Here is a 12,618-nt window from a genome sequence, read left to right on the forward strand (position 1 = left end):
TTTGGGGAAATTTTTTATTACTATAAATATCATAAACAACTCAATTTTTATAATTTTATTTTTTCTTTGTGCCAGAAAATCATTTTTTAGCCAGATTTTTTTCCCAATAATTAGTATCAAAGCATCAGGAACAACAACCAGGTCGCAACACAACAGAACGAGCTCCAGACTTGAAGTTCGAAGGTGTATGTCGCAACACACATAACTTGTGTCGCTATACAACATTGATGGGGGACAAAAATTAATCAAGAGTGTTTTCGTCTGCATAATCAATATTTATCAAAGTTTAGGCTTTGTAATTGACCTAATTTGGCTGCTAACTTTACCTATAAATAGCAAAGCTTAGGCTGAGCTATAGGAGGAGTTTTTAGAATGCCGTTTTTAGGGTTTTAGTTAGCAGATTTTAGTTTCAGTTAGGATTTTTAATTAGGTTTTATTTTATTTTCTACACAGCTTTATTTCTTATTTTTAACTTGGATTCAATTTGTGGCTAAGTCTTCATTATTAAGTATCTTAGTATTTTTTTTCTTTCACTTCTTGCTTGTCAGCATCGATATCTCACTAGTTGTTAAAGGAATTTACGGAACCGAGCACATCTAGCTTATCAAACGGATCAATTTCTATCTTCCTATCGTTTTAGTTTAACTTGTGTGTTTTACATTATTAAATAAATTCTAGGGAAAATGACATCTAGATTCATGAGTGGTTAATTCTTTTAGAAAGATTAATGAGCAGATGTGGGAGTAATTAACGGAAGAATGAGAGTTTACCACAGAATTAGTTGGCTTAAATTGTGCATGCTTAAACCCTAGGATTGATGACCCTAGGAAGTAATCTAGGTAAATGAGGTTGAGAGAATAGTTTACCAAGTAGATCAAAATTTATCTCGATTTAAATTGCGATTTCGAGAGATAAGTGGTTTTTATTGATTAATTAAATTAATTAGTTAGAGGTAATAATAAGTTAGCTATTAGCTAATTAATTAAAACTTGAGTTTTGAAATTAATTACAACCACTGAAGCTAGTTAATCTTCTGTCTATTAATTGAGATTTCTTTGTTTGTCAGTTTGTTTTTAATTTTATTTTATTTTATGACCTTAATTTTTATTACTAATTATCGTAATATAATTTTCAATTATTATTATTTAAACCTATTATTGTAGAAGATAATTTTAGATCAATCCATCCTCCTTTGGGTATGATTCTCGGAATACTTCTTGTACCCCATTGTACAATATTATATTACAATTTGACACGTATATTTGCGGATACTGCTGCTTTAATTTCATATCTTTTTGTTGTAGTATTTTCAGTCCAGACGTCCGCACATTTAACGGCAATTAGATTCCTTGCATACTTTTGAAAATGTCATCCTTAATTACCTAGTTTAGAATCCCAAGAAATGTCACCAGACTCATCTCAAACTCTGATTGCATCATCTTCACAAAACCTTCTTTCCCCTTCTAAGAAGTCGAATCATATATGATGTCATTTACATAAGTTCACATAATAGTGGTGTTACCTTTCTCATTCTTTATAAACAGTGCTATGTCAAGCTTGCCTCTTCGATAACTTTGATCAAGAAAAAACATGACAGCCTCTCGTACCATGCTCTAGGTGCCTTCTTCAAGTCATGATAAGCGTTAGTGAGCTTAAACACGTAGTTTGCATGTTTAAGATTCTCAAATCCCTTGAGTTGTTTTACGTACACTTCTTTATTTATTAACAAATAAACTCTTGATATTAAAATAAGTTGCAATAGCAAAAAGCAATGTTATGACCTCAAATCTAGCCACTCTCCTCATAGTGCATCCCTTCTACCTGAACTGTAAGCCTTATTTTTCATCTAACTTGTTTTTAAGATTCATTGGGTCCCAATCGCATTGCAATTAACTAGTCTTAGGACAAGTCACACATTGATTAGACCCTTGAATAGTTTGAATCCAAACCTCATCCCTCAAAGCTTCTACTCTGATTCAAATTAAATTCTATATTTAAAAAAATTAATTATAAAAATATTTTAGAAACAATAGTACCGATCACAAAAACTTACGAAAATCACACCAACCTAATTAAATATTTTTAATTTAAAAACTATTTGAAACATTCAACATTATAATTCCAATGAGGAGAATCCAGCAAAAATCTAGAAAGTAGCTATCAAATAATAATGGGAATAAAAATATACAAAAAAAAAGGATCAAAACAAAAGTGAAAATGTCCAACAAGACAATTTCGGTGACTCGAACAAAACCAAGTTTTTGTTTTCATTTTTTTTAATAATTCTAAGATTACAACACAACTGGATCCCTCTGGATCTTTCAATGTACACAAAATACCTTGAATCTCTATTAGCCCCCCAAAAAACACAGTTCCATCGTGTGAGGAAAAAAAAAAAGAACAGTTCAGACATCTATTTACCGATATGAGTAGTCATCCCCATGATATTGACGAACTTGGACCATGTGATTATCCTCTGCAAAAAAGAATTGTCAAAGACCAACCCATTTTACCCATCTGAAGATCCGACCGACCCGGAAAGGCAACTCGTAATCTTTGACGACTGCTGGTTCCCTTCTTGCAGCCTCAGACCATACGTAAACCCCACGTTCTTGCCTGCTTCCAGGTACAGTGTTGTCGAGTATAACAGCCACAATGAAAGCTATTACCATGTGTAATGATAGCAATGTGTTCATAATGTAATTTACCTACAAAAAAAGGACATTAATGAAAAGTCTGCTTGAATCTTGGTAACATATGACAGCAAGCTATGATTTAGAATATATTCAAGGGGATAAGGCAACATCTATAATTTTTTAAGGATGACATGACACAATATCAAAGTGCCACATCCAAAATCGAGAAAAATTGCCGAGTTTTCAATGACCAAGTTGGGAAAAGTGTCAACAAACGAGCAATTAAGAGAATGAAGAATCCAGGAAACATAGCATGCAACTACAAACTCTTACGAAAGAAGAGAAGGGGGAATTCTAATGCAAGTCCTACCGGTCTTCATTATATCCTTTCCATTTTTCACCAATAAGTACAAAAAATAGATAGAAAATTCAAATATCCAATTAATGGCTAAATCAAAGTTAATAAGATGCATACCCCTTCATATTTAGTGCGGAAAGGCCCATGTGATGTCACAATATATGGTTGAAAATAACTTGGAACGGACAAGTTGGAATTCGGAGAGATGCCATACTGCTGAAAGTAAGCTGGTATCGAGAGGGAGAAAAATAAAGATAATCCAACTATTATGATATTCCGAGAGCTTCCCGCCTCACTATAACGTAGATTTGACAAACCTAAAGCTGCAAGCATCGCCCACATGAAGCACAGGAGAGCCGCAACCATGACTTCAGGAATTGAAGCAATAAAACCTCCAACTTTACCTGTGTACGGCAAGAAGGCAGTGCATACAAATTAAGGAAGAAAAAAAAAAGATGAGCTTCAAATCTGAACCATTAGATCCAAATCATATGTACAAGGCATTGCAAATTTATGAGATGAAACAATTGAACTTATCAATGACATATATCCTGGACCTTTGCATATAGAATTCCAAAATTCAACTAAAACAAGCAACTCATATGAGCCTAAGGCTTACTTTAAAACGAAGCCCAGTCTGCCACCATCAGACTAAATGGCAAGCACCATTTATCCCCATGGGATAACATTTTTCTCCGTATTGTTTGCTCAATGCCACCATTGAAGTTAGAAGAGACAACCATTTTATGGCAGTGTGAGACAGGAAGTTACTTCGCAAATCAAATGCCACAAACATGCCTAGTAATAATCCTCCTATCATTATGTGCTAGGCTTTTATTCTAAAATAAACTCTCAAAGACAAAGATCTTGTAAAACTATCATTATAAACCGGATATATAAAAATATAAAAGCAATTATAAAAGACGGCAGCACAATGACAACTGGTAGCTTAACAATTATGAATGAAAATAAAACCCACAAGATATGTGACCTCCAAAGCAGAAAAGATTATTGTCATTACAAGTTAATTCGATTTCTCTTAACTATTTGATCTACGCAAACAAGGTTATATCGTCAGCTTTGACAGATTAACAAGGATTATTACAAATTTTAGCATCATGGAGAAATCTGAAAATTCCAAAAGGAAGCATGATTGAAACGTACCTACAAGGGATAAGACTATCAAAACGCATGCGCCCAATTCAACAGCCCTGCGGCTTCCCATCTTAGTTACTGCAATTGTATGCACATTTTCAGTTAGCGTTGTAGATCCTGTTCCTGTACCCCAGAGACCAGCTAATATACTGGATAGACCTTCAAGACCAATTCCTCTGCTAACAACACCGGGAGTTGGAGGTCTGGATGACACCAGCAATGATGACGCATGGTATGAGCCAACCTAAGAAATTCAGAGACACGAGTACATTCAGGTCCTATTTGCAACTTGAGGAAAAGTGCATGTTTTCCCATCAACTTTGTGAAATGAATTTAAACCATGGCAACTTCAGGTAAACATGAATTCTTTTAGAGTTCAATAGTCCCTGGATGTGAATCAGTATGGTTAACAAAGCCACAACAGCCACCATTTTGACCCTAGGGAACTTCAAGAACAGATATGAAAGCATGCAAGAGATATACATGCACGCATATGCTAGGTTAGGTAATTTAATTGCCCACAAGTTTTCACAAAGTGCAAGTGCTTCCATAAATCTAGAAAATGAATTTCATGCTATTGCAATTTCAGGCCAACATGAATTCTTTTATGGTTTAATGGTCTCAAGATGTGAGGCAGTTTGGCTAATATGAGCACCAGCTCCACCCATGGCACTTCAAAAACTGCATATATATTATGAAGGCATGCAAACAGATATACATGCATGCATATGATAGCTTAGACAATTTTATAATCAACAAGCTTTCCAAAGTTTTGCAAAATAACCGATAGGACTTGGTAGTAATACTATAACGTAAGAATCGGCTAAATTAAACCAAGGTGATTGAAACCCCTAAGAGGAATCTAACCCAATGATCATAATATATTAAAACAAAACCTGTGCACTTGAATTGGCACTTCAAATGGGATGATAGAGAACTGACATCTCAGTCAACAGATAAATGATTACAACAATTTGTTATTCCCTCCTTGAACATTGTAATACCTAAACTTTCGCCCTTCACTTTACCATCTTAGCAGTAGATATAGATCACAACACCATTCAAACAGAACTCAAAAAGAATTCAGCAGTCTGAGCAGATGTTTCAGACTCTTATGTGCTATTCCCAGAACCATGGTTAAGAGAGTAATTTTTTTTTTTAATTTCCCATCTTTCTTGGTAGGTCAGACCCAAAATCATTGTCTATATACAGTCAATAATGACAATAAAGAAATTAGCGCTTTTATTTGCATGGAAATTCCAGGATCTTCCAAAACAAAATAACTAATGATAACCCACATCAGATAATATTAATCGCCAGTAATGCAACTCAGGAAGAAAAATTAGAATCTATAACACAAGTTCAAATTGCAATAAATGTCATAGATGATAGAAAACTAACCGAATCTACTGAGGCAATTATTGAAACCACACACATAACAATGGCCATTTTCCAGTGGAAGACAGGAGTTCCCCATTGTAATGGATAAGGAAACCTAAACCATGGGGAAGATTTGAACGCATGTGATGTATCAACCCTACAATGCTTCATCCTCGAAACATGCTTTCTGCAATGCTCTGATACTATATTTGAGGAAGGTATATTGGTATCACAGCCTTTATAGCTATAGACTCCTGCCTCAGTGAGAAGAAAAGCAGCTGCCCATGTGATTACAAGGCCCAATGGGACCTGGTAGTTAGCAGAAAAGCCAGATCATGGTCAGAAAATGTCTGCCAAAACATTAAAAATGTACACCAAAATGCTAAAATAAACATGCAGAACAATGATGTTACAAACTTACCGCATATATTAGAAATATGCGATGGCCGAGAACAGATATCTTACGAAGATACTGCAAAAATGGAAACATTTTCAGATATGATTGCCAATAAAGAAACACCCAGATCAAAGTTATTTTGGCATTCAATCAACAATGATATGATTGCCAATAAGGAGAAAGAACAAAAGTTTTGAAAAAAGTAAAACGAGTTTAAAAAAACTTACAAGAGAAAAAATAATAACCAACAATATCTGCACAGCACCAATCTCAAGACAGTTCCCCACTTGTGGAAAACCATAACTATAAAAAGAAAGTCCAACAGCTGCAACAGTAGGTGCAACGACTACAGGATTGATTAACCTGAAAAAAAAAATACAAATGAACTTGATATGTGCATACCACTGATTCAACAAATTTTAGTGCACGTAGAATTAGCATGATACAAAAAAACAGCTAAATTATGTTGTGTGGAACTTATTTTTGGTTTGACATGAGGTCTAGAGAAGGCTAATCTATTTTTTTGCCTAAACGTTAAAGTTGATATTTGAGATTAATTAAAGAAAAATTGTATAAAAAAGGGTTACATACAGATTTGGCCCCAGTACTACGTATTCTGTCAGTTTGATATCTGAAAAGTTAAAATTTGAAATTAAGTACCTAACCGTTAATTCCATCAAGAACTTTGACCAAAAGTATTACACCAGGTGAAGGGGACATAACACCCAAAAAAATATGACTAAGTGGCAAAACAACCAAGTTATCACCGCATCAAATCAACATGAAAAAATAAAAAAGGAAATTTCTTTTAAAATGTTTCAGAAAATAAAAAGGGAAAATGGTATGTATAATTCCAAAATTCAAAATAAAAAAAGTTAAAAATTAAAAGAATGGTAAATTTTAAAGCCTTTATGGATGAATGGACAATATGAAGAGACTTTATGTTCAATCCTTTTCCTTAAAGAACCCTTTACTATCGATATATCAAATTCATGGTCAATCATATAGTTACTATATCGAGTTACTAATTTTTCCGGTATTTGTCAATTCTCACTAGTAAAAGGACTTATGGTATCGCAGCTAATGTTAGAATTCAGAGACTAGCAAATGAAATATACCTCAAGAATAATGACATTAGTCCACTATAACCAAGTAACGCCTGAAAAGCTGAAGCTATGATAATTGCACCTTGCAACTCCTTCATAATATGCTTGAAGTTCTGCCAAGTTGAAATGAATCAACATTGTAGATGTCAAACAAACTCAAATGTTCCATTGCATAAAATGGAACTTAGAAAATGGAAAGGAACATTGATGATGCAAGAACAGAAATGATTTCAGCCCTTTACAGAAAGAAAAGTGTTAAATGTAACTAGATCAAATAACTAATTCCATCAGTTTGCCAGTGTAATGTCAATCAAGTATAGAAAAAACAAGTTATATTCATTAATTTGTAATTTAGAAACTCAGAAGGATTTTCCTATCCAGGACAAATCTGCAAGATGCAAATTGATACCCCATGATTATTAGTTAGTAAACTATTTGTAATATTAATCCTAAAGAATGTTTAAATGGTCTATAAATATCCAGAATATTGGTTACTAAAACAACAACGCCTCAGGTGATATCATTGGTATTTACTTCTATATTCCAATTATTGGAGTTATTCAAAAAGAAAATACCTCAAAACCAAGCCCCAAATCAAACTCGGCTTTCCAATATTAAATTTTAAGCCCTCCACATTTTCTTTGGTCAATTACTGTAAATGATAATCCTACTTCGGATGACAATATCATGCACTTGAATCCTAATAGAAAAACTGCTGAATACATGAAATGGCATTTTCTATTAATCAAATAATTTATAACTTATGCAACTGCATACAGGTGAAATAATTTATGAAATGGTAGATAAATGGAAATGAACACTTTTACTAAAGTGACCATGACCAGAAAACAGAAGCATACATTTCCATTTAGTCCTCGAAACTCTGGAGAGTTGATTATCGCTAATGCAGGAGCCAGGAAAACAAATGATGAACCTTGTATCAGAGGCAACCGTGACCCAAAGAAGGAATGCAATAGTGTGGTCACTCCAGACACAAAGAGCACCGTCGACACCACATTTGCAGTATCCTCCTACAACCACTAATCCAATCAGATCAAGCAGCTCACAGTCTACATTCCCAGACAAATGCGCTTCAAATTGAAATAAAACATAATTTAACCACTCACATAAGTGCCACCCATTGCAGGGACTATTACGAGTGGAATAAGAATCAATGAACCCAACATAGAAAGATAGTGCTGGAATCCATAAAGACCAATAGGAACTGAAAAAGAAAAAAAATGAAACAGTTAAAACATAATTATTATCAAATCACCAAAAACGCATTCTTGTAAAGTTGTAATAGCCTCTAATCTATTTCGAAAAAACATAAAATGTTCTTACCCATTCGAAATGAACATAAATACATATAAAAGAATTTCTTAGTTTCGTACCAAATCAACAGTCTTATCACAAATTTACAAGCAATGATACATCAAAATTATCAATAATTTTATCAGTAAAATGAAACAAAGAGCACATAGGCCACACCCAAAACGGCTAATAAACCTACAAAAAGAAAGCTAGCAATAAATCATACAAATAAGTATAACCACTAATCAATAAAAGCACAGAATTTTCACTCCAAATAGAAAATAAATCAATAAATAAACAAGTAATATTCCAAAAATTAAATAAATAAGTATAGCCTATTTCAGTTGTCAATTCAGACAAATATGACAGTATATACAAGCAAAACCTCAAAGACTAAATAAAAAAAATTAAAAAGGTAAGGATCTTTTACTTTCAGGTAACGTGGAGAGGGAAAAAAACAACAACGACAACAAACAAGCCACACTTGTAAAAAGAATCACAAACACCCATTTCAACAAACAAGTCGTTCATTCTCCCCCGGCTTTAAAAGAAAACAAAAGTGAAAAGTAAGAGAGAAAATTACCAAGACCAGGAGTATCTCTAAGCTCATATTTCATATGTGAGTGCCTTCCAACGAAGCCTTCATCATCTACATTCTGTGGCAATACATCCACCACATCCTCATTCCTAGAAGGCCTCCTAGTCGGCTGCTGCGGCTGTGGCGCCGCCCCATTATTAACTGTATGTCCGTTAGCAGCGGCAGCTGAGCTCCCTTTATTCGTCCCATCCGCCTCCCTCCTCTTCTTCACCGACTGATCCTTCTCTGCTGGACCCTTCTCACTCACCGGCTGCTCCCCATTCACAACCGGTGGTACTGGCCGAGCCCGACCCGCTTCAAGATCAGGTTGGTTCTCATTCTCTCTAGACCTCGGAGGCAAAGCTATTTGACCGGAGTCACTTGCATTTGTTTCCCCGGAGAATTTAGGCTTAAACCCAGTTCTCTTTGCCCAAGATGAAGGTGGAACGGGAGCAGGAGGCCGTGTTACAGGTTTGGGTCGGGTTTTGGGGTCAGAACTCGACATTAGAAAAGAAAGAAGAGCAAAATCTCTTAGTGGGTCATAGCTTTTAAGCTTGTAGATGAATAATACAGATCTGGGGTTCCAAAAAGGAGCTCAAAAGGCAGTGATTTTTTTAGGGTTTTTGAAGAGGTTTTCAAAGACTAGAAGAAGAGAAGTTTCTGTTGGGTTTGTAGTAAGAGAAAGGAAGAAAATGAGCTAACTTTAGACATTTTAGTACAGATAAAAGAGAGATAATAACAAGGGGAAGTGGGAGAGTGAGGGAGTGAGGAAGTGAGAGAAGGGGGAACTGTTTGGTGAAGTGGAGTAAAGAAAATTGAAAAGAGTAAAATGACAAAAGACAACAGAGACTGTGGTGGATGGAGCCAAGCCAAAACCGCGTTCTTTTTCCTACAGTTTCTTTTAACGGTGTTTGGTTTTTTAAATTATCCGTTTATTATTAGGTACTACATTTATTATTATTATTATTATTATTAATAAATTATTTTACAATTTTATATTAGTATTAAACATTTATATGTCTCGTGTTTAAATTTGCCGAATCTAACTTTCCCCGATATAATAGGGATATTTTAATAATTACTGTAAGATATTTTAGAGTTTGTTTAAAACCATGTTTATTAACGGCCAACTAAACTCTTTTATAGCCAAATATTATATATATATTTAATAAAATAAAATACACCATATATGAAAAGAATTTAATTGGATAAATCTTTCTCTCTTTTTTTTTGAAAAATTTAGAGAAATAGATTGTTTTTAAAGAGCGTATGTGAAAACAAGTCTAACTAGATACGTTCCCTGCATAGTTGGTAAAAAAGCTCAACCCAACTTTTAACCCGTATTTTTTTTACTCTTTTAATATCATTAGTTTTTTGTCAGATAATTAAATATTAGTGATTTTATCCTTAATCTCAGGTTCAATTCCTCTTTTGCTCATATTTATATTTTTTATTTTATTTTTTAAATATTTTTTTTATTTTTAATTAATATTTTTAATATATTAACTCTATTGGTTAAATGATTAAATAATATTGATTTTATCCTTTACTCCTAGGTTCAATTCATCTTTTGAAAACATTTGTAATTTTTATTTCATGTTGTTTCAAATTTTTTATTTTTTATTTATCTTTTTAATTAATAACTCTTTTATTTATAAAATCAAATAATTATTATAAATATCATTATTTTTAGTAATTACCATTTTTATATGTGTAATATTTATTTTTCAATCCTTATCATGAGTGTAGCAAATTTTAGCATTATATATTTTTATATGTGTATTTATAATATTTCACATATAAATATAATAATTATATTTGAAATAATTATTTCATTTTATAATAAGCTTTTTTAACCAGCTAGCACAAAAAATTAAATATTTATAAGAATGGCCCAACTTTAAAAACAATGACGGGAATGACCTAAAATAAACAGTGCCGGACGATGTCGACACCCCCATAGCCGAAACCCAAGTCAATCATCCCCAATCATTATCTTCTGATTGCATGAGGGTTTAAAAAAATAATTTTTTTGGTGCCGTCATTGTAATGGTTGACACTTATATGTATTTGTATTCTCCAATTCAAACAAAAATAATTTTTATTAGGTGTCGGCTTACACACACGTGGTCGGCACTGTGGTGGCTAGCACCCATGCCAGGTAAAAGTAAATTTTGATCTCATGTTTCTAGTGGCCGGCACTTAGGAAAAAATAATTTTTTTTCTATATTTTTATGTGCATGCACCCATTGTCGGTTATTTTTTTATTTTTGATCCCATGTTTCTAGTGGTTGGCATCCCAGTAAAAAACTTTTTTTTGGTGTCGGTTTTTTCTTTATTGGCACCAATAGGCTATATATACTAGTCGTGGATGCACATTGGGGTTTGATAGAACGGGGAGTGAAAAAAAATTATTGAGATTGTCCTGTTGAAGAGAAAAAAATAGGGAGAAAGATTGAAAAAATGTTTTATCTGTTTGGGGAGTGTACCATCAACTGGAGATTTTTATTATGTATTGGTGGTCACATATTAATGGGTTGAATTATATACTGTCACGAGAACTACAAAGGTTATGTTGTTAAGGGGCGAATGTGCTAGTTACTGTTTACATGAGTAGGTGGCAGTCTTCACGGGTCAAACCTTATATCACGAGAACCCCAAACTTGGTGCATGAGATTCCCGATGGAGCCATTTAAAGCTCGGCTCAGTATTGTTTAGTTTGAAGCTTGGATAAGAGAAGTTGTTGCGATTTCTGTACAATTAATAATAAAATTAAGCAACATTGGTGTATTTGATTGAGGGCGGTCGAACCTAATCTTACAAAATGCATTAATAGACCTGATTCAAGCAAAAGATGAATTTGCTAGAGAAAATACTTTTCAAAATACATTACCAAACTGTGTAGTTTGATTAAGCCAAATTTAGTGAGTATTATTGCACCTGTAGAATTTTTGATGGTCGCAAAACTAACTAATAATTCGAGTTAAGGCAAGCACACCTATCGAACAGTAGTATAGTTATGGTGAGACCGGAATATCGTATCCACGAGGACTAAAAGTACTAGTAGTTACTCTCTTTTTATTATCTAGCCTAAGAATTTAAGGGTGTTTTTAAACTAAACTAATTTTTTAATTTATCTAAGATCACGACGGAGGCGAAAGTTGGAAAATACTTTAGGAAAACCAATTGAGAAGACAATACCCAAGAAAGAATCCACCTAGACTCATTTATTACATTTGACTTAGACAATTTATTCACTTGACTTATTCCGTGGAAATCCCTAATTTATGTTAATATCTCCCTCGAGACTAAGAACAACTGACTCTAGGTTGATTAATTGAAATCTCTTTCTAATTAAAACCCTTATTGTCGCATTAACTCGATCTATAAATTTCCTTATTAGATTTGACTCTAATTCGACAAATTTATGTCGTCTTATCTCTAGGATTGCATTCAACTCCGCTTAATTATGAATGATCTACTCTTAAACAGGGACTTTTGCTCCACTGAATAAGCACATCAAAAACCTGGATTAATATCCTGAAATATTAAAGCAAGAATTAAATTTTATAATTAAGAATAAGAACAAGTATTTATCATATAAATCAAAGCATAATAGGATTCGTCATAGGGTTCATCTCCCTTAGGTATTTAGGGAGATTAGTTTATAATAATAATGGAAAATATCTCAAAGT

At 33.5% G+C, this 12,618-nt stretch overlaps 1 protein-coding gene across 1 annotated transcript; it reads right to left on the minus strand.

The window, feature by feature from the left end:
• Window positions 1–2,239: 2,239 nt before the first annotated feature.
• LOC107953293 (nucleobase-ascorbate transporter 12) lies at window positions 2,240–9,811 on the minus strand. Its single transcript, XM_016888543.2, has 10 exons — window positions 8,930–9,811; window positions 8,160–8,257; window positions 7,893–8,063; window positions 7,045–7,145; window positions 6,154–6,289; window positions 5,951–6,001; window positions 5,551–5,838; window positions 4,159–4,393; window positions 3,112–3,398; window positions 2,240–2,708 (listed from the first exon to the last, which is right to left on the minus strand). The coding sequence occupies exons 1-10, from the start codon at window positions 9,426–9,428 to the stop codon at window positions 2,493–2,495; spliced, it is 2,082 nt and encodes a 693-aa protein (XP_016744032.1). The 5' UTR covers window positions 9,429–9,811; the 3' UTR covers window positions 2,240–2,492.
• Window positions 9,812–12,618: the final 2,807 nt, after the last annotated feature.

This window comes from Gossypium hirsutum, chromosome A07, assembly GCF_007990345.1.
Source record: "Gossypium hirsutum isolate 1008001.06 chromosome A07, Gossypium_hirsutum_v2.1, whole genome shotgun sequence".
In the NCBI taxonomy this organism is placed as follows: Eukaryota; Viridiplantae; Streptophyta; class Magnoliopsida; order Malvales; family Malvaceae; genus Gossypium; species Gossypium hirsutum.